This window comes from Chelonia mydas, chromosome 7, assembly GCF_015237465.2.
Source record: "Chelonia mydas isolate rCheMyd1 chromosome 7, rCheMyd1.pri.v2, whole genome shotgun sequence".
Taxonomy (NCBI): Eukaryota; Metazoa; Chordata; order Testudines; family Cheloniidae; genus Chelonia; species Chelonia mydas.
In genome coordinates, this window is record NC_057853.1 from 104,481,574 (window position 1) to 104,505,336 (window position 23,763).

At 41.8% G+C, this 23,763-nt stretch overlaps 1 protein-coding gene across 1 annotated transcript in view; it reads right to left on the bottom strand.

The window, feature by feature from the left end:
- Nucleotides 1–9,191: 9,191 nt before the first annotated feature.
- The window catches only part of HTRA1 (HtrA serine peptidase 1), a 49,790-nt gene continuing 35,218 nt past the window's right edge, over nt 9,192–23,763 (bottom strand). The window contains exons 4-9 of the mRNA XM_037904605.2: nt 17,389–17,583; nt 16,621–16,653; nt 14,258–14,372; nt 14,056–14,113; nt 13,538–13,633; nt 9,192–9,868 (exon numbers count right to left, since the gene is read on the bottom strand). Coding sequence (XP_037760533.1) covers nt 9,700–9,868; nt 13,538–13,633; nt 14,056–14,113; nt 14,258–14,372; nt 16,621–16,653; nt 17,389–17,583 — 666 coding nt within the window. The 3' untranslated portion in view covers nt 9,192–9,699. The remainder of the gene's footprint in view (nt 9,869–13,537; nt 13,634–14,055; nt 14,114–14,257; nt 14,373–16,620; nt 16,654–17,388; nt 17,584–23,763) is intronic.

The following is a 23,763-nucleotide window of genomic DNA, read 5'->3' on the forward strand; positions in this document are numbered from 1 at the left end:
CTACAATCAGGGTGTCTCTCTCCCAGTGCCAGGATTACCATTGGCAATGTTGAAATGCCAGTAGCGATCCTGGGGGACCCAGCCTACCACTTTTGCTCCCTTGGCTCATGAGGCCATACACTAGCCAATTCAACAGCACCAAGGAAGGATTCAGCTACCAGATCAGCAGATGCAGAATGACAGCTGAATGTGCTTTTTGTAGACTGATGGGACACTGGCATTTTTTATTCACAAGATTGGATCTCAGTGAAAAAAATATTGCAATGTTTATAGCTGCCTGCTGTGTCCTGCACAATATACTGTGTCCTGCACAATATCTGTGAAGCAAAGGGGGGAAAGTTGCTGCCAGGGCAATGGTGGAGTGGCTCTCTGCTGAGTTTGAACAGCCAGACAGAAGGGCTATTAGAAGAGCTCAATGTGAGCAATACAGGTCAGGGAGGCTTTGAAAGAGCACTTTAGCAGTGAGTCACAGTAATGCATTGTGGGGGACTGTGCTCCACGGGGCCCTGCTGTTTTCGGGTCTGTTAGGAATTGTGTGGTGCTTGCTGTACATTTATGATTATTACGCTGTTTGTCACTGATTCTATAAGTTGTGTCACACTGAACAGTAACAAGTAAGTGGGTGCTTTCAGAACTGCCAGGCGCACTACAGCATACATTTTGAACGAGTAAAGACAAATTACTTTCAAAGTAATAGAATGCTATTCAGTAACAAAAGCAGTGCAAAGAAATATTGGTGCAGTTTACTAGCACGTACCTGAAAAACGTAATGGAACAGAACTTAACAAGGAGAAAGAACATTCATATCCATTTTACCTTCATATACACTGACCTATGAAAGGCACAGTTGCTATATGTGAAATGGTGGCTGTCCTTAATGTCCCCCTGGCTGGAGTGGTAGGGGTAGGGATACAACCCATGATGCCACATGGAATGTTGAGAGGGGATGTAAGGAGGTGATGTAACGGAGATTTCCACAGACTGCAAAGAGAGGCGAGCCTTGACCGTTGAAATTGAAGGTCCACAAGAGTCTGCAACATCTGTGTTTGCTGCCAGAGAAGCTCCATTATGTCCTTCTGCATCTCCCTCTTCTTTTTCTGCTGGGACTTTCTCCTGTCCACTCTTTCCTTCTCCAATCTGTCAGCAACGTTCACCCTCCAGGCCCTTTGCACATGGTCTGATGCAGCACTGGCTTGCAGGATCTCACTGAACATGTCATCCTGAGTCCCTTTCTTTGCCTTATCTGACTCTCATGTTCTGTAGCTGTGGAGGGGGATCCTCTCAAGGGCACAATGGCTGCAGCTGCAGATGAAACACACAGAGGTGCCACTGTCAATATAGTCACAACGGAAAGCGAAAGTGAAGATTCAGAACTCCCTTCCCTTGCTTCCCTGAAGTTGTAAACACAACATGCTTGTTGACACTTCTGCTTCACAGAGCTTGTGCACAGTGCCACTCTCTGCACCAGCCGCAGTGGGTATGGCCTGCCAGGGGTGAGGGAAACAAGAAGGGAATTGCTCAGTTGGATGGAACTATGAGTATAGGTAGGGCCCTACCAAATACACGGCCGTGAAAAATGCATCATGGACCATGAAATCTGAACTCCCCCCAGGAAATCTGGTCTTTTGTGTGCTTTTAGCCTATACTATATAGATTTCACAGGGGAGACCAGCATTTCTCAAATTGGGGGTCCTGACCCAAAAGGGAGTTGCGGAGGTGTGTGTGTCACAAGGTTATTTTAGGTGATTTGCGGTATTGCCACCCTTACTTATGCGCTGCCTTCAGAGCTGGGTGGCCAGAGAGCGGCGGCTGTTGGCCACGCACCCAGCTCTGAAGTCCGCTCACCCAGCTCTGAAGGCCGCGCCCACCAGCAGCAGCCCAGAAAGGATGGTAATACCATACCATGACACTCTTACTTCTGCACTGCTGCCTTCAGAGCTGGGCGGCTGGAGAGTGGCAGCTGCTAACTGAGGGCCCAGCTCTGCAGGCAGCAGCACAGAAGGAAGGGTGGCAATACCATACCATGCCATCCTTACTTCTGTGCTGGTATTGCATTCAGAGCTCGACTCCTGGCCAGCAGCCGCCACTCTCCAGCTGCCCAGCTCTGAAGGCAGCGGTACCACCAGCAGCAGTGCAGAAGGGTAGCAGTACTGCAAACCCGCCTCCCTCCCGACAGTTCCTTTTTGAGTCAGGACCCCTACAATTACAACACTGTGAAATTTCAGATTTAAATAGTTGAAATTATGAAATTTATGATTTTTTTAAAATTCTATGACCCTGAAATTGACCAAAATGGACTGTGAATTTAATAGGGCCCAAGCAAAGGGCAATGGCACTGAATACTGGTCACATTTTCCCCAGGCAGTGGTGATTTTAGTGGATATATCACTGCTGAGGGCAACAAAGGCAGACAGCACAGCTGCTGCTGGCCTCCCGAAGCTGCCTGAGCCCCTGTGCTGCTGGCCTGATTATTGCAATGGTGGCTGTTGAAGTTGTCACCTACTGGTGTGGGAAAGTGTCTTACCGTGGAAGAAGAAATAAGGCTGCTCTCCCTAGAAACCTTCGGGAGAGGATGGCAGAGTAGCTCACTGGAAGTTTCACTGAGATCTCTCAGAAGGATTCAAGGGACATCCCTGTGTACATAAACAAACTGCTCCATATGCACCTGCCCGCCCTTCGCCCCTACCCGTGCCTAATTCTTCAGGGGAAAGCAGATAACTCCGACTCTCTTTGTTGTACTGCCACCTCTTCTAGTACAATTAAATTAATCAAAAGTCGATAGCTGTGTCCTGTGAAGTTGGGGGCACCATCAGTACACCATTGTAATGGGAAACATAATTATACACTTACCTGAGGTCCCTTCCCCTACATCCAGCTTGCCCAAGCTCATCTACCATGACTGACGGGACTGTGGTGAAGTTTCAAACAGGTCCTAGATCATGGCATAGCTGGATCCCCCAGGCACCTGTCTCCCATCCTCCTCCTCTTCCTTCTCCACCTCCTTGCTGTTCACGTCAGGGGCCTGTGACTCAAGCTTCTCTGGGGTATCCATGGTGATCTGCAGCATGGTAGTGGGGGTCTCTGACAAGCATGGCATTTAGCTTTTTGTAAAAGCAGCAGGTCTGCAGCTCAGCACAAGATAGAAGGGCAGGGAGCCCAATGGTTAGATATAGCTGAGGCAGTTCATCCATTTCCACCTGGCACTGCTGCTAATCCCCGTCATACCCCTTCTCCTGCATCCCTGTGCAATCTAGTTGTAGGTGCCACGTTTTTATGGCTGGTCCATAGCTATGTCTGCACAGCTTCTTCTCCCCACCCCCAGGAGATCCTATATCTCCTGTCTACTCCAAGCTGGAGTGTGTCCGGAGCATGTAGCTGGCATGGTCAGATGGGCAGTGAGACACAACAATGGAATGCTAGGTTTGCTTGCCAAGCTAGACTTTTAGGAATTTTTGGAATCAGACATTTAAAAAATTTTATGGGCTTTTAAAGGGAGCCTGGGCACCTTCCAGTCTCCATGACCCCTGGGCAGTAGACTTCACAATGATCACTAAAGCTGTCAGCGCTGAACATTGACAGCTGCTGTACGACTGTTCAATTCAACATAAGTGACTGCGTCACCCTCACTACATTGACCATGGCTCAACGCTGCTTGGGGAGATAGTGTTAAGGAGTCACTGAAACAGGGAGTTTACATCAGTGGGAGGCAAATTTAAGTGTAGACAGCTGCATAGCTAGCCTGCCGCAAGGCAGCTTACGTCGACCTAACTTTGTAGCATAGGCCAGGCCTCAATTATTTTATTTAAGTACACTCAGCAGCATGTCTAGCTGATTTGTTATTTAAACAATTATATAAAATGTAGCAAGCTATCATCACTCCACAAATAAACTACAAACATTAATTTATGGAGGAACTCCCCCCCCCCCCCCCCCCAAGAACTATGCAAACATATCTTTAATCCGAACATTTTATAAGATATCCATAATGGAGTTAAAAAGCTTTTGATTGCAACACCACTTTCTCCTTTTAGACTTCTTAAACAAAGAACCATTCATCTATCACAATTACGAACAGGATTAAATGAATAAAATGTGTTTTTGCAAATATGATGGAACAGGATTGCTAGATGATAGACCAACCAACTTGCCACTAGGTGGAACTTATAGGATGCAGCTGCATTTTATACAGTATAGCGATCTCGTCACAGTCCATTAATTTCAATGGTGTGGGATGAAGGCCTTTGAAATGAGGTGGATTTTCCCCTCCTAGGATCCATATGCAAAGGGGACCTCCCTTCCCCTGCACAGATACCCCTCATCTCATAGCAGTAACTGAAAATGGGAGACAAAGATGTGTTGTACGCTTCTTACAATTGCAAGAACATCAGGAGGGAGAATTATCTAGCAAGAAACCAAAACAGACCATGTCAAGTGATCTGCATATTAAAAGAGTGACATGGGTAAATGGCCACCAGTAATAGAATGGGGTTAACTTTGAATTTTTGAAAAATCCCTACCAGCTCTGTAAATTATTCAGCGATGTGTGTGGTATCAATTGTTACATATGGAGGTCCCTGACTTTGAAACCTAGAGTTGCCAACTCTTTTGGCATTATTCAGTTTCACCAGTTTAGGGTTTTTAAAAAAATTAATTTACTAATGCTGTAACAGTAACCCCCTCTGCTCCCCAGAAATGACTACCATCTCACTATTTTTTTCTTCAGTGAGACTGAAGCCACAGGCTTCCCTCACAGTCAAGATGACTATATTTACAGATGGAAGTGAGGTTGTCTCTAGTAAAAATGGCCACCATCTCCCATTGTTCTTAGTAGGATAGAAACAAGTCTGCCCTCACTTAAGATACTTACCTTTTCACCGTATGTGGCTCCAGTCAAGAGGGTGTGGAGATCCAGAAAAGGAGTTGGAAGAGGAGAAGCGTAATAGGCATACTTGGAGGCCTAGGGAGGAATACTGCAGGGTCAGGGGCTCTACATATTTTGGGGGATTGTGAGAGGTAGAAGATTGGGGGATAAAAGAACATCTAGACACTATATGGGAAGGAAGGAGGGCAGAATACTACAGGGCAGGGCTGAAAGAGGGTGATCTGATAGGAGATGGGAATGGATTTAAGCTTCCCCACCCTAAATGCTAGGAGATGGTAAGTGGAGTGCTCCTCTGAGAAACCAGAGGTTTGGGGGGAGCCTGCATTCTTGATTGTAACTTTTCAGCCTGATATGATCACACAAACTGATCATTGCTTCTCCTCAAAGGAAAAAATAAATATCAGGAGCCAGAGCAAAACCCATTATTTGTAATCTCCTGATTTGTAACACAATCTCATGATTTTGTGGGTCTGAATCATGATTTTTGAATTTGTATTAGGGTTGGCAATACAAAGCTCACTAAAGCCAATGTATACACAAGAGAGGGAGTGACAGTGGTTGGGGCAATTACACTCCACAAACTACAATGCTTAGTAGTTTCGTGGTACACATATAAATCTCAGCTCTTGTGTGGATGATTCAAGGTTTGCTTTGGAGAAAAAGGCATGGTTGGAGTTGGGGAGGAAGGCAGGATATGCTAAATAACTTTAATCGTTGCTGGTCCCATATGATCTCACTCCACTTTTCATAGGACACATGTACTACCTGCAAATCTCTCATCTATTACTTCAACGGGAATCCAGCGCATGGATGAATGTCAATATAATTATCCAGTACCAGTGGAAATAGAGTAAAATGCAAACCAGCAGGAGTTACTGCCATCTGAAATTCTTTCCACCGTTGAGCTCCAGGGTGCTGCAAAGCTACAGCACATGCTTGGCATAGTTAATGATTAAGATAGATGCCTACCAAATGAGTAATTTTTGATCCACCCCAGTGACTGACAAGTTGGAGAGAGATATAATTGGGTGTTGGGTCATGTTAAGGAGCAGGCTTTTGACAGAGACACAAAAATGAGCTCTGCACCTGTGTTATCATTCTATCATGTAAGAAGATCCAATGTAATAAGTGCTGATGCAGTTTTGGGATATAAGGATTCATCCAGCAACAGGATATTCCTTACAGTTGTTTTGTCATATGCTGGCTGAAACGGAAAAGAAATACATCCTCAGAGAAGGAACATATGTCAGAGTTGTTGGTTTCGGAGTTTCTCATTATAGTTTCAAAGGCTGGCATTTTTCCATTTGTTTGAAAATCATAAATTGCCAGATAAATCACTTTTTGAACATCATTGCCTCTCAATACAGCTCTTTGAGTTCACTAAGGCAGAATACGTTTAGGGACACTGGTCATTGGATAACTATATAGTTAGACCATGAATTTAATGTTCTTCATACATAACTTGACCACGAAAATCACAATCCACTGTTTGAATCCATTATTTGCCTGTGAATAGCACATGGTCATCTGTGGTTGGACCAAGTAATACCTTGATGGTCAACCAATTCCTAACCAATGTCCACACTTGAACTGTAAGTGTACACATATGTAATTATTTGCAGTGTGGTAGAGCCCAGATCCCCCAGAACTAGGGCCCCATTTGTGCTAGGCATTGTATACATACAATGAAAAGATGGTTGGTGCCTACCATAAAGAGCTTATAAACCATTTATATGATGAGAGACAAGAGGTGGATACAGGAACAGATGGAGGGAGCACCAGATTAGAAATAATGATATTAACTATTATATAACAGTATAAGTATCTACACGGGGACCAAGTATTTGATAATGGGCTCTTCAATCTAGCAGAGACAGGCATAACTGAATCCAATGCCTGGAAGTTGAAGCTAGATAAATTCAGACTGGAAATAAGTAAATTTTTGACAGCAAGAGTAATTAACCATGGAACAACTTTTCAAGAGTTGTGGTGAATTCTCCATCACTGACAATTTTTAAAATCAAGACTGGATGTTTTTCTAAAAGATATTACTCCTGGGGGAATTCTGTGCCACTATGCATGCACAGAATTTATGTCCCCGGCAGATTTCTTTGCTTTCCTGCAGAAAAATTATTTTCTGATGGGGAAGTCAAGGGAAGCCATAACAGCAGTCATGTGACCCTCCCCAGCAGTATGTTTTGGGTGCCCAGGGCAGCCGGCAAAGAGGTAAATCACTGTGTGGTAGGGAGCAGGACTGGGGAAGAGCCGGCTGGTGGCTCCTACCCTGCACCAGGATCAGCTGCTAGTCCCGGCTCGGCTGGAGAGGACGAGACTTCCTCTTCCCCTCTGCAGCATCCGGGGCAGTGTCAGACCTACCCCCAGATTTCTCCCCTGACTGTAGGAAGCTCTGCAAACCCCCACCTCCCCGCGCTTCCTGCACCTATCGCTGCTCAGCTGCAGGGGGAGGGATCACTGTACAGGGAGCTGCTCCCGAAACTGCCCAACCCCTGTGCATCTAGACCCCCTCATACCCAGACCCTCATGCCAAGCCTCACCTCCCCCCGCACCCAGAACCCCCTCCCCTTGGCAAGTCTCTCTCCCCCTGCAGCTGTACCTCCCTGACGAGCCACCCACTCCCAGATCCTCACCCTACCAAGCCCCAACCAGCTGCACCTGGAATCCCACCCCACTCCCTAGCATCTGGATCCCCCACACCCAGATCCCCCACCGAGCTCTATCCTCCCCCACACCCGGACCCCCCTGCGGAGTCCCATTACTGTTGCACCCAGAATCCTCCAACAAGCCCCTGTGCATCCAGATCCCTCCCGCACCCAAATCCCCCACTGAGCTGCCCGCACGCAGATTGCCCCACACAGAACCCTCTCAACCCATACCTGGATCCCCCCCACACTAAGCACCTCCACAGGTGGATCCTGCCTGCTCACACCTGGTGCTCCTGGCATGGGGGGGCAGGGACCTTGGGTGTTTCTGAGGCAGGCCTGGTCCTTGTGCTGTGTCAGGCTTGGGGGCAGCCACACTGCTGAGTCTGTGTCCCAGGGGTGGGGGGGGAGCTGTACAATGATCTCTCACCTCTGTACAGCCAGTGGCCTGTGCTCCCCAGTGCCACACTGGAGCCTTCACATTTATTTAACAAATAACATTTGCAGAATTTGGCAGAATTTTAAAATATTGTTCACAAAATTTTTATTTTTTGGTGCAGAATGCCCTCAGGAGCAAGCTATTGTGTAGGGGTTATTTTAGGGAAATTCTATGGCCTGTGTCCAAACATGGAACATTATGATCAACAAGGGTGGATGATTCAAGGTCAAAACCTATTGCCTAAATAGGGGTGAACCCAGTTTAAATAATATTTTGCAGCTAGTCATGTGTCATGGGTTACAGAGAAACTTTTTAAAGTGAGGAAGGCAAACTACTGCAGGGGCAGAATGATCCCTTTATTGACGGTCAAAGAGAGAACAGTGTTCTACACAGCTCTTGTAGGCCAGTGGTTCATTTTCCTAGCTTTCTCAAGATCCATCCACAGACTGTAATGAACTCCCCCAAGTACTATGGACCATCGCAAACCTCGCCACCTTTCCCTCCGAATGCAAGGTATATTTCTTTGATCTTTCCTTCTCTAACATACATACAGTAACATATGTGTATGTATTAAAAAAATTCCAAAACAGTCCACTGCACACACTGGGGAGAGAAGAGAGCAAAAAGGTGACAGATATAATAACCTATACAGAATACACCACATCTTAACAGTGTCCCATAAACCACCTCTTATTCACAACCACAAGCAGCAGAAATTGCATACTTGAAAAAGCAATATTATGAAAATTTTCCATGCATTATAGCAGTCTTTTATTCAAATTCAGCATCTGGAACAAGAAGAGATAGCAAAATGAGACCACATAGCTATCACTGGTCCATGACTCACAGGTTAGGAACCTCTGCTGAAGGAGAAGTGTTTCAGACACTGTTTGCAGTATAATTTAATGTAAAGAGGAGAAAATGTGGTAAAAAATATAATTATACATGGAAGCCTGTCCTCCTACGATAGCTGAGATACTATAGTTAAAGACTAAGCTAAGAAACCAGAGTGCAAACGCTAGGCTTTGTTTCCTTCAAATGTTTACCTTAGACTTTGGTGATAGTACATTGAAAAGTAAAAGGGTTTTGGCTCAATGACAGAGGAGATAAGTACATTGAGAAATAGTTTAAGGTAGGTATTTGGTACATTTCAAAAGTAAAACATCCAACAACTTACATGAGGCAAAATGAATGACACCAGAAAAAAAAATACTGTAGAATTATTTTAATAACACTAGGAAAAGACTGAAGTAGTAAAAATTCAGCATGGATTCTGAAAAGGTTATTTTATGTTTTTGTTTACAAGCCAACATTTTTCCAACTGTGTTTTTATCCCACAATTCTATTACAATGGCATTTTCCAGTTAAAGGAACAGCTATCCTATTTATACCTGAATACCACAACACACATTGTGTGCATGAGTTTTGTTTTGTTGAAGTCTTAGCTGAAAGAGTGACACAGAGAAAAAAAATGTTGACTGTTTAAGCAGTAACAGTTGTGTTAGCCAGTAAAGAATATATTGCATACATAAAATACAGAAGGAAAATATCATCATCTGGAATATCTGTGACATTACATTGGTGTTGTTGGCCAATACTATTCTTTTGAACAAGCAGAATGTTGGTCAAAAGTCTAATGTTTCCTGTACCAGCACAGACATAATGTAAGCAGTCCACTGTTGCTAAAAGAAAACATGAAATCCAGCTCATGTTTCTGATTAAGGGTCAATTTCTTCAGGAACCACTGTTATCATAATATCTTCATTGCCCCTGCGTACAACCATGTTCAGAGTATTGTCCTTTTTAATAATGTCACTGACATCACTGGCTGAGATTATTCCCTGTCCATTGATGCTTATAATCACATCGTTTTCTTTCAGACCACCACTAAAATACAAAAAAGGGATACGTTATCGCAACTGCCATTTTATCCTCCTCATAATGCGACTGAAAAAGAGAACTGAATGCTCACAATTCACCAGGACTGACATTCAAAGGACTGGATTCTAATCTGAGATGCATAGAAGCAACAACAGGTTTGATGAGTTATGTGGTGACATGTATCAGATAGTTAAGACGAGGGAGTTTTATTTCAGCACGGAAACCTTCAAACCTTTCACTCAATTATACAATGTAAGAGCAATTCCATTGAAGCAACACTGTGTACAGTGGCAGGCACACATGGCATACATTTCAACCCACATCTCAGCCCACTCCAGTAGGGGACCTGTACCATTTAATAGAACTGTATATTTAGCATCCCACACTGTTCTCTGTACATAGCTGTCATAAATATAAAGAGAAGGGTAAACACCTTTAAATCCCTCCTGGCCAGAGGAAAAACCCTTTCACCTGTAAAGGGTTAAGAAGCTAGGATAACCTCGCTGGCACCTGACCAAAATGACCAATGAGGAGACAAGATACTTTCAAAGCTGGAGGGGGGGAGAAACAAAGGTTCTCTCAGTCTGTGAAGACTTGTGAACTACCCTGCCTTTAGGTAGAGAAAACTCCAGCTCACAAAAGACAATTCCCTTTTGTCTCTGCCCTGGCTCCCAAGCAGAGACAAAAAAACCCTCTAACTGCTTTCAGCTTAAAATCTGCTTTCCAGCCGCCCAAAGGGAAAAAAAAATGTCCTTTTAAAATCTGTGCTTCTGGTTCAAAAAAATCTCAAATTGATCTCAAAATGATTTCAAGTTAATCCCACCCCTCTGCCACCATGTCAAGGTTCCTTCCCCACTCTGAACTCTAGGGTATGGATGTGGGGACTTGCATGAAAGACCCCCTAAGCTTATTTTTACCAACTTAGGTTAAAACTTCTCCAAGGTACAAAATATTTTACCTTTTGCCCCTGGACTTTATTGCTGCCACCACCAAGCGTCTAACAAATATATAACAGGGAAAGAGTCTGTTTGGAAACATCTTTCCCTCCAAAATCCTCCCAAACCCTACACCCCCTTTTTTCCTGGGGAAGGCTTGATAAAAATCCTCACCAATTTGCATAGGAGAACACAGACCCAAATCCTTGGATCTTAAGAACAATGAAAAAACAATCAGGTTCTTAAAAGAAGAATTTTAATTGAAGTAAAAGAATCACCTCTGTAAAATCAGGATGGTAAATACCTTACAGGGTAATCAGATTCAAAACATAGAGAATCCCTCTAGGCAAAACCTTAAGTTACAAAAAGACACAAAAACAGGAATATACATTCCATTCAGCACAGCTTATTTTATCAGCCATTTAAACAAAACAGAATCTAACGCATATCTAACTAGATTGCTTATTAGCCCTTTACGGGAGTTCTGACCTGCATTCCTGCTCTGGTCCCAGCAAAAGCAACACACAGACAGAGAGAACCTTTGTTTCTCCCCCCGTCCAGCTTTGAAAGTATCTTGTCTCCTCATTGGTCATTTTGGTCAGGTGCCAGCGAGGTTATCCTAGCTTCTTAACCCTTTACAGGTGAAAGGGTTTTTCCTCTGGCCAGGAGGGATTTAAAGGTGTTTACCCTTCCCTTTATATTTACGACAATAGCTTAGTTGGCTCAATTACATTTCAAATGCAGCCCCATTATGATTCAAAAGTAAAGTGGAAAATAATGTAGATCTATTACACATGGACTCTGTAGGATGCAGTTTTATTCCACCCATTGTTATTATTTTTATTGCAAATAACACTTTGGAGCACCAATTATGGACCAGGACCTCTGCATCCCAGGTACTGTACAAACACAAAACAAAAAAAATGATCCTTGCCCCAAGAGCTTACAATGTAAAGAGACAACAGGTAGATACAGATAGGCGGGGACTAGATAAGTCAGACTGAGGCTCTGTCTACTTCAGATCCTCCACATTCTGTGCCGAGTCCCTTTCATATTTTATACACAGGAGCTGGCTAAGACTGCAGCTGGGACTGAGGAACAGGAGTGGAAAGGGAAATATTGTACATACCAGATTGGCTTGCCCGGTCATGCACAAAACTCTGGCACCAAGTCATGGAAATACTAACACAAGTAACCAGATCAGACATGATTCAACCTCTGAGCATACTCTTTACACAACCACATAGTAATCATACGTCTCTTCCAGTCACAGAGAAATGTCTTACCCAAGTGCTTCTCTCAACTACATGCCTTGGCTAAGATTTCTGGTGCCCTACTCAGGACACCTTAAATGGGCTTTATTTTCAGAGGCCAGGTGGCTCAGCACTTTCTGAAAACAGACTCCTTTACGGTGTCTCAAGTTGGGCAACGAAAAAATCACGAGTCAGATTGGAATATCTTGGTCCTCGTGGGTAGGTGCAACAGGACCCTGCTCTCAGTTAAAAAGTCTGATAGAATTTGTGGCAGCAAGAGCTGTTTTGAGATGATATCATACACAATACAAAATGTTGGTGAAAAACCCAGCCCTGATCAAAGTTTGTACAAATTTCATCAATAAAGTTGTCTGTGGGCGGGTGGGGGTGGGTAATAATGATCAACATGTTAATATCAATGTGACTCTGAACTCCTGAAGCATTCAGATTCTGAGTGGCCTCACTTCCTAAGTGCTAAATTACATTACTTGTCTTCGACCTCTCTTCTTTCCCTTCTGTCTCTTTGCTAACTGTGTCACTCCCACACTACAGAACATCTTTTTTTGCATGGTCTCAAGATGCAGGCTCACTTTCTCATCCCAAATACAGCCAAGTGTTATCCATTCAGGTCAAGAAGACAAGTACAAACCCCACACTACAGTACAAGGAACTAGATTATTCCTGCAATCATTTAAGGGGAGGCTCAGGTTGTAGGCACATATCAATGCTTTGAATGAGCGTTACCTTTCAAAAATGTTAGCTACAGAACAAAAAGCACCTGCAACTGCTTTCACTCCGCTCCACAGAGATGCCAGCCAGCCCTCTTCCCTTCTTTGAACAAAGATTATTAAAAGTGTGTGCCATGAAATGGTAATTTTCCAATGTGTTTCACACATACATGCCTCTTACCTTAAGTGTGCTGCACAGTAACCTTTGCTCTTTTCCTAGATCTCTAATTTCATGTTCTGGATAAACTCTCTCCTCACTCACCTGAATTAAGTAGTTTATTTATGTATGTATTTTAAATTAACCAACTGAATCATGGGAATTAATTGGCCATGTAAGGTGCTCGATGGACACATCCTCTGACCATGAAAAACATAATCGCACAGGAAACAGAAACACAAATTTCCCCAACCTACCCTACCAATGTGTCCCCCAATCGTGACCGGGTGAGATCATCTCTAGAAGTGAAAGGATGATTTAGCCAGCATGTCCACTCCATGCTTAACCTCTCTGCTGAGATCTGTGACAAGGGCTCCACTGTGATCATCTTTTTTGTGATAGAGAGGGCTGCCCACAAGGGAGTGGACTCAACCCACCAACCCCTTTCATGTAAACAGCCAAACAGTTGTCAGATGGCAATAGTTTGGTTGATTTTAGAATAGTCAAACTTGTCGTAAGGGTGAAAGCATCTCATTTCCAATTCGTTACGCTGATGGTTGCTGTTAGAAAAAAAATAAAAGAAAAAAAGTCCTTTCACTTACGCTTCAGCTGGTGTATCTGGAATTACTTCAATAATGTAGGCCCCAGAAACAACATCAGGAAAGTCTTTATGGTGTTCCTTCAGCTCTTTAGCTTTGCTGAAAGAAGTGACACCAATTTAAAATTATTTAGACAGAAGGTCATTTCACTTATAAGGAAGTTAAACTGCAAGGATTGAAAAACCTCAGTCACTTAACCTTTATTTGCTATGGTATGTTATACGTACTGAGGTCACATATGGTACAATTCAGTTCAGATTCCTAAAGACTTGACAAGATTTTAAAACTTTACACTTATTTTACAGCATACGGATTTCTTAATACTGATAAGTATCTTCCACTGGCAATAAACAGACGAAAACAAAAATAATGAAAAAATCAGGCCATTATTTTTAGATCTTCAGGTGAGCCTTGAGAAGTGTATTACAATAACCCATTTCAAGGTGACAGAAGCAAAATTTGTGGGAATGGCCACACCTAAATAAAATTATAGGCGGAGGAAAGAATTTATCTTTACTCACCTAGGAGTGAGTGAGAGCATTCGAATGCCAATGTATTTCTTTTTAGTTATTGCTTTTCCTGTTACAAAGAGAAAAGAAAATCTTGACTTATTGCTCTTAACAGAAGTCCTGGTGGACTTAAACACAGAGATAACCAAATATTTTGATGTTGGTTCCCTATTGTGTGACATGTGCCCATTTTTTAAATAGTGCAGTACAATACCTTTAGCTTGCCGGTCATGTGATTCAGTTAAGAACTTTTTAATTTTATCAGATGGAATTGCAAACGAGATTCCAGCTGTAACTTTTAAAGTGTTAATTCCAATCACTTCACCATCCTGGAGAAATAAAAAAAATATGTTAGTAAAGATGAAACACCATGATGAAGAAACAATGCAAGGGAAGATTTTTCTGCAGGAAGTCACAAAGAAAGTTAATAAGGTGTATGCAAAGTGTTTTTAAGCTAATTTATTAGCCACTAAACTTGGCTTAAACTCCTTTTTTCAAGGTTTTTTAACTTTATATTTTTAAGTTTAAACGCAAAGATTTTGCCGTAATTAAAAAAGTCTGGGATATAAATTCTGATATAAATTTCACTGCTGTAAATTTAGAGTAACTACATTAAAATCCAATATAACTACTCCAGATTTACACCAGTATAGTCAAGATCAGAATCTGGAAATGCTTCTACTTGCAATAAACAGCACCTATTGCACAATTGGTCCCATATTTTCAATTTGCTTATTTCAGTGGCACCCTATATTCAGCATGAGTAACTTTATCGGATTCTGGGCCCTTAAATGGAAATACTAAAATGTCAGACAATCATTGCTGAACTTGTACAGTGTGGTAGGCCAAAAGTAACTTTAATATTCTATCTGTCTTGTTGTATCTTTTTCAAGGCAAAATTGTCCTTTCTGATGCAGACTAAGTAGTTTCTCCGTAGTGAGGACCTCCAAGCATACATGGTCTGGTGTGACAGACTCAGACTAGAAGAATATAAGAGAGTAGTTTTTTTGTTTTATTAGAAAAAATACTCAGGCAAGGTCTACAATCATCTGTCAGTTATAGATGACTTACAAGAAACTCATGAAGCAATAAAATTAAAAAAATACAAATACAAACTATATCTGAAACACTTAGAAGGCAGGTATATCAGCTTCAGAATGAGCAGATCCCTGTTCCCTGGATAGCCAAACAAAGGCTACTCCAGGCTAATCAAGACACCTGACGCCAATTAACCAGTTAAGGTAGTTAGGCTAATGCCAGCACCTGACCTGAATTAACTAGTAAAGGGTCAGTTAAGGCCGTTAGGCTAATGGAGACGGTTGGAACCAATCAAGGTCTCACTCATACTCCTTAAAAGCTCTCCTTCCCAGTTCCCTCGGGGGAGGCCCCAGGTGAAAGGAGATGGAGGAGAGGAAACACTGCTGAATCCTGAGGTAAGGGTGAAGCTAGGAAAAGGGGACCACGGGGAAGTGGCCCAGGGAATCAAAGAGCATCAGTGGTGAAGGGAAAACTGCCAACAGCTGCTATCATTAGGGTCCCTGGGCTAGAACCTGTAGTAGAGGACGCCCAGGTTCCCTCCTTCCTCCCATGCTCTACAGAGGTCCCCTTGAGAGGGGAAGCAGGCCTTGGTCCAGACAGGAGGCCAAACTGCACTTACAGAGCTTTAAGGAGCAACAGAGACTGTGGGTATTCCACCTTCTCACCTCCCATACTGGCCTATGATGAAAGTAGCTCAATAAGCTGTGACCTTTGCTGCTATACTGAGAAAGGGAGGTCACACTAAGGGCTTTAGCGAGCTTCTGAAGCCACTGAATCTGCCTGGAAGTGCAGGACCCACCAATACAGGCTTGGAGTTTTGTCACACTGGCTATGCTGGAAGGACGACAGAACTAGGCCACAACTTTATTCTTAAATGTCTGGAAATGCCCACAAGACAAAATTGTACTTGAATCTGCTGGCAGTTGTTGGGCTGGTCAGTTCAACATCTGACTGTAGAACAGACCATTGACCCCTTCCTGCCCTGATCCAGAGTGGCGATTTTCTGCCCTATCACAGTGACGAATGCACCATGAAGGAGAATACATATGGATACCACTGAACTTAACTTCAGTTTGCAAAGAGCTTACATACTTTGACACGTGCAATTATTTCTTAAACGTAAAATGTATGTTTAATATTACCTTTTGCATGGCATGAGCAAACATACTAGTCATTACACTCATTTTAAACTATGCAAATGGCAAACACTTGGAATACTGAACTCCTCAAGTATATCAGGTGACTGGCCAACATAAACACTGATGAGCAATTAGTAAGCACCCTGCCATGTTTGTACAGTCAGCCAGTTATCATCAGAACTGAATCACTTTCTTTGGCAAAGTTCTTTCGGAACAATGAATTTTGTTGTTTATATTCTTTTTCCAACTTGTGCACATATGCATATGTTTTATTTCATTATGTGTTTATGTTCTATATAAAAACAATAAAAAGAAAGTTTAAAAATTTCTTTCAAAAAATGGTCAGGTTTAATATTAAACACACAACCTTAAAGAATTTTGTTTAAAAAGAAACCCTTACCAGGTTTACTAAAGGTCCTCCAGAGTTTCCATACTGAAAATAAATTTAGACAGATTATATTTTAATATCCGTTTCCATGAAGTTACGACAAGCACAAATTTAAGTATTTTAAAAGAAATGTTGAAATATTTCTAACATTATTTTCCACTTTTTATAAACCAGTTGCAAGATAGCACCCCTTTGGAATCAGAAAATAATTCCCTGCTAACCATACCCCCTTACAGTTCAACTTTTTCAAAACTGAGTTTTTAATTCTTTTGCCAATAAAGCTTAAGAAAATACACATAGCAACACAGAAAACTTTAACAGTTTATGTAGTATTGTTAACTATCAAACCTAACTCCCAGGACCACGACAACAGCTCTTGAGGCCAAGGGTAAAAACACAGACGTCAGCATATTGCTTTGCCATGGTCCCACATAAATACAAGCTTGGATATTTGTAAAAAAAATTTCTTGGTGACAGCGTGATGAATTTTTAAACGCTATTTAGCATCCAGGGAATACTCTTTACAAGTTCAAACAATTCCAAGTTAGGTCAGATATTTTATGATTAATTACTTGATATTGTCCCTTTAGGGACTTTTCAAAAATACTGTAGCCATGGCAGTTGTCCATGTTCATACTGATAAAAATCCTTTTAAACAATAAAATCCAGCAATACCCACTTTTCTTTGGGAAAACGGTTGACAAACTTCTAGCTCCAGCTAGAGTCAGAAGTCTAAATTGAATGGAACAAGGGCTATTCAGCTGTGTAGAAGTGACCTACGTTGATAATTGCATCCGTCTGAATGTAGTCCATATCAGAGTTTCGAAGCCCTAATTCCTTTCCTCCACGCTGGGTAGTACTAACAATCCCTGTAGTCACTGTGTTTTGGAGTGAAAATGGACTTCCAATGGCAACCACGAATTCTCCAGGCCTCAAGTCTGCAGATCGACCAAGCAGCAGGACTGGCAATTTACCCTATGCATAAATTATGGTCAGAATCATCATAAGATATTCCTTTGCAAATAAAATCTATACCGCTGAAACACACACAAATTGATTTCACAGAAAAAATGAAAAAACATGCTCGGCTATCACCAGGGATTTTGTGTGACTATGTAAATAATATCTCCATGAGCTTTTAAATCTAAGGGGTGTGTTCTTCAGATAACATTTCTTTTTTCCACATAGTATAGCCATTAAATCAAAAGCAATTACAAAATAAATTAATATTTGTACTCTCCAAGGCAAATACCTGAACACACCAGGTTTGGACTTGTCTGACAGCTTCTTGAAATAAATTAGCAAAACAGCTGTAGATGTAAAATAAAATACGTGCATTGCTTAATAATACTGAAAAGTAAAATACAAAGTAGAGTTAAGGTACATAACCAGACGTGCAGGTGGATAAAAGTAATTTCTATTCTGAAGAGGAGATTAAATCAGACACAGCTACTCCATCCTAGAGATTTTGGGGAAATCTGGAACATAATTAACCCTATCTCCTCCCTGACATGCTGATCTCTTCTTCTGAGGGGACATTGTTAATAAAGGTTTTACAGTATTATTATTTGTATTATGGCAGCATCTAGAAGTCTGTCATGCACTAGCACCTCTTTGTGATAGAAGCTGTACAAACACAGAACAAAAATAAAGTCTCTGTCCAAAGATCTTACAATCTAAGATACCCCCAACATGCTTTCTAACTTCTAGGCTGGTAACCCTATGCCGGAAAACCTACTATCCCTAACCGAGATTGCACTGAGCCAAAGAACACCCATTCTAACATCCAAGAGATCCAGACATTTCCCTAAGGATTCCACTTCTGAAGAATTCATTTCACTCTTCATTGCTTTCAGTGAACCAAATGCAGGCCCAAGCAGCGTCCGTGGTAAACTATCAGCAGCAAATTGGCATGGCTGGTAATACACCTGCCCTGGAGAGAGTGGTTCTATCCACTCAACTGACACATACGGCAGTTGGGCTGTGGAGAATGAAGGCAGTGAAGGCACATGCAGTGCTTTTCCAATGTATTGGATTGGGTTCCTCCCAGGCTGACTAACATCTAGGGAAAGACTGAATTAGCTGGCTATCTTATGGAGAGAACACAGATGGGCCCTGTCAGGATGAAGATTCCCATATGGCAACTGGAGAAGATTGGCCCCTTAGCCACCCTCACATTTATTTATATAAAAGGAAATATATGGGTCCCTTCTTGTTTCCACCCCTTCTCTCCCTCCAACAGGAGCCATATTTGGGTGACTGTTACTAAAATTCTAAGGCAGCAGTAACTTGCAGATTACTTTAGGTTCTCAAGAGACCCCTGTATTAGAGTTCATTTTGAAGTGGTCACTCAACTTCCATATTCTTTATTCAACAGCATCCGTCTACAAAGGTGGCATGGTGGGTGGGATTTTTATCCCCCCTAAGTTATACCTATTATAAAAATACTTTTAATCAAACAGATATTAAGAAAGGGCTAGGCTGAGTAACTATTTCAATCTCCATTTTGTTGCTCTCCATAATTTAACTAGCTCTTTGGTTCTTGGAAGATGTTTAACATTTTGTAAACATGGCCCTGATCCTTTGAACATTATGTGTGTGCTTAATTTAATCATCCGACAGGTCCCATTGAGGTCAATGCATTACTCACTGTAGGGTTGTCACCTACCCTGGTTTTTCCAGGTTCATCTTCTCTCCCCACCCTCCTTTTATTTTTTATTTTATTTTATTTTATTTATTTAAAAGGTCCTCCTGGGACATGAACCTTCCCAGGTTTTGTTAGCTGCACCCTTGCTGCCTCGCAGCCCTGAGTGGCTGTAGCAGGGGGACCCACAAGGTAGCGGAGCCTGCATAGAGGGAGCTCTGGCTCTAGTGTGTCTAGGAACAGCAGGGACAGGATGGCGTGGGAGTAGCAAGTGGACAGAGGGAGCTCGGGGCTGGCAGTACTAGTCACCACTGCACAGTACGGGCTATGGGGGTCATAGCCAGGCGGGAATGGGGTGGATCTGGCCAGTGCCACATCCAGCTTGGTGAGATTAGCGCCTGGGGAAGCTCCAGGAGCAAGAGTCCATGAGTGCTGACGCCATCTCCTGGGGATGGGATGAGGAGACAGTGCCCAGGTGGGGGGGGCAGGCAGTACCCAGGGGTGTCACACATGTCGTGGACTTTTGCGCCTCAGAGGTGGCAGCCCTAGGTGGAGTCTGGAGGGCAGGCAAACAGGTAGATATCCTGTTTTTTTGTAGCTAAGAGGGCAGACGTTCCTTTTTTTGTACCTATGAGGCAGCAGCCCTAACTCAAGCACGTAAAGCTGAGCACATATGTAAATGTTCATAGGCCAAGGGCCTAGATTTCTGAAATCTAGTTTAAACTACACTGATTTTGTTACAAGAGCATGATGCAGGAGTTATACTGTTGATTGGTAGGATGAGGGAAAAGGGAAATCAGATAAAGTAGAAGTCTCACATACACAGACCTGAAGAGAGGAGTAACCTGCTTGCTAGGCGTAACTTCCTCCTTTCTCAGTCCATTTTAAGATTCACTTCCTTGTTCTCAAGCAGCAGCCATGAAACACACCAGCCTAAATTTTCAAATCAGGCCAGTGATTCTGGATGTTTTATTCTGGGAAGTCCCGTTTGAGACACCTTAAAGGACCTGATTTTCAGGGCTCAGCGTTTCTTGAAAAACGGTCCCCTTCCAGGTATCTTTGCGTTGAGCACCCAAAACATGAGGCACCCAAAAATCACTAGTCGCTTTTGGAAATTTGGCTACAGCTAGTTTCTGGAGTCAGACCTTTAACAGTTTTCATTCATCAATCATTTCATCATAATTTCTTAGTTTGGGACTGAGAAAAAAATCCCTAGCGTAAAACAACAAAATATACAAATCTCTCAAGAATATTTTGCTTGGAATTTTTCAGTTAGGGTTTTATTTCATAAAGTATATTCCGGAAAATATTAAGTATTTGTAACAAGAAAATAAAAATGGTTCCATTACTACAGTGATCAGATCCATATATGCTACTATGAAAACAGCAGTCCCAACTTTCACAGCTAAAGCTTGACTCACTATATCATTTTATCTAACTGCATTTCAGTTCTACCAACAAAGTTTTACTGAGATGAGCATATTGTTTTAATAAAACTCAGTGCCAAACCCATAAAACAGGATAAGATACTTCATCTTCTGCAGTTTCAAGACAGCAAGAAAATAATTAACCAACTGCTGACTAAAGAAATTCATCTGGGTAGGCAACGAAATAGGCAACACAGCAAGGGAGGAACAGTTTACTTTCTAATCATGTTTAGAAGAAACACTTTTAGTGAGTTAAAATATAGTATGATTAAACAAGCACTATCTATGGGCCAAATAAGGGCCATGAATACAGATTAATCTGGTATTCACAGAGAACCTCACCAATACCACATGCAGGGCGGCCATAATTTGACTGGCTGCACTGAGAAGTACAAAGTGTGTGTAACGTCAGCTGTGCTAGCAGCCCCAGAGGGGTACTGTCTCGATGGTGATAGGATCATAGTCCTACCTCCTCTTTCAGCTATTAGTGGTGGAAGTGCCAGTGCTGAGCACACTCCCCTAAATGGCTTATGACCTTTACAGCATAAGTTCAAGATGCTGTTGCTCTGGTAGTGTCACACCTCCCTCTCTGCCTAGTTCCTCTTTTGTAGAAGCATAAATTTGCCCTATGTTTGTATTTCAACCTACTTCAGATTTAACCAATTAGAGCACGAACTTTTAGTGGTATGTTGTAAAGTACTTTTAGAGCAGGGGGATATTTAAAAACAGATTAAAAAAGAAACTGACCAAAAAAAATCTGAATCGACAATATTCTCTTCAGTTAATCTTTTTTTTTTTTTACATTATTCTGTTGATACTTCAGAGATTTATAAAATATTCCTGTATAAACATTTTTGTAGCCAAAGTGAAATCTGGCAGTAGAAAGAAAATACATTATAAGCAATCACTGACTAGTGCAATTATTTTTTAATGGTGCTCAGTTTTCAAGCCTGGGCCCATATTAGTTAAACTTCAGTTCAGAATCTAACACTGTATGGATTGGCTGTGGATCATCTGTGTGATTCAACGTGCCTTCTGGAAAGAGTTAGACTAACCTTTCATTGGCTTAGAACAAAAAAACAAACTCAGAAAATTGCTTCCCTCTGCACACATTATGAAACATGGTTTTGAAAAGCATGTGTTCCCTATACAGGGTGTTTCTCGATGAGACTGTTGTGTACTTTAAGAGAAAGCATTTTGAGCTTGTGGTCTGTAACTACAAATTTGATTCATTATTATTATTTGTCAAAATTATTGAAGTTGCATCAGCGTACATAGTTAATTTTTACCCTTAATGAAGCTCTGTGGATGTAGGGGATGATCCATGCAGAGCTTATTGCAAGCACCCTAGACTGCAAAGAATCCTAGGTAAAGTTTTCAAAAGCACCTAAGTGGCTTAGGAGCCCAAGACTTTCAGATCACTGAAAATCAATAACACTTTTCAGAATGTTAATCCTTGTCTGTGACACTATACTGAGAAATTAAAGATACCTACAGCATTATGCAAATGTTAATTTATAAAAAAAAAAAAAAAAAAAAGACATAGCAATTGCTAAGTGTCAGTACATGTAAATGCACTCATTATAGTCAATCGATTTTGTAAGCTACCTATGGTATGTCATCTTTACGATCCACAGCCACAGTGACAACTAACAGTATTTCACTTCTTGAAAACAAACAAGAATTTAATCCAAGTGGTAAAAATTATCAACTGGCACTAGGGAAAAATGCGACTAAAATTAGTAGACCTCGTTAGAAATGAATAATAAGATGTGTACAACACACCTGGTTCACATAAAGGATCTTGTTCCAGCCTACAAGAGGAGTCTGATTAAATACAAGGCATCTTATAATTCAGTAGTTGAAACAAAACTATAAAAGGTGCCCTCCACAAGCTCCAGTTAACAATCCTTTCTCATGATGGCTGGAGTATGAAAACACCACTTAGTAATTCAAGCTTAAGCACTTGTGTCCACGGGCCTCATGAAACAATTAATAAATTGATTCATTTTTCTTTTTATCTAACACCAGCAGGTCGTAGATCAGTTTACTGTCAGAAAACAGTCTATCGGAGATAATCACTTCAAATTAACTACAGATATGCCATGATTATTAATTAAAATCCAACGTTAACGCATCTGCCTTGCAGCATAATGCAGTGAATAAAGCACATGGCTGAAAGCCAAACACTCCAGTTCTAATCCCATCTCTGCCAGTGACTCACTGTGTGACCTCGGGCAACTCTGGTAACACAACAGTATAAACATGCGAGTACACAGTCTGCAAACTAACATATGACTAACCATGTAAACCCATAATTCACGATTACACCTTCTCATAGGATAAACCATCAGTTAGAAATAATATCTCAGCACTTTTCATCCCACTACTTTGCACATTTTACAGGCTATGGGTTCAATCCTACAAACTCGTGATACACAGAACTTCCACTGAGTATAATGTGAGTTTCACAGTAGATTTACAGGACTAAGTTTATATCCCACTACTTTCATTCACCAATGAATCCTTTCAACCACCACTGAAATGCAGCTCTCTCTTCTGTGGATTTCAGCAGCTGTTCAACTATGCACAGTAACACTACCCAATGGTAACTTTATCACGAGGATGACAAACTCTGAACCCTGACAGCCAGATCCTCAGCTGGTGTAAACTGGCAATGGAGCCACACCAACTTAAGTCAATGGAATTTTGCCAAATTGTACCAGATAAGGATTGCACCCTGAAACTAAGGGCAGGGAATCTAGACAGGCAGACTGTAATAATCATAGTCAGAATTTGCCTAGTACATTGGGGTTAAAAACATAAGAGAACAGTCCAACCAGAAACATACAAGGATATTTCAGTTAGAACTTAAACCATAAGACATGTGAATGCATCTGGGTGGGGAAAAGCATGTTGACTTCTCTCTTTTTATTCTAGAATCTACTAAATTCACAGAAGGAATGTGATGAATCTGCACTCAGTGGTTTTGGAGCTCCATAAATCAGTGAAGATGGGACAACATTCTGATTTATGCTGAGACGTGACATATAGTCCCTTAATTTGTTTTTAAGTGGAAAAGAA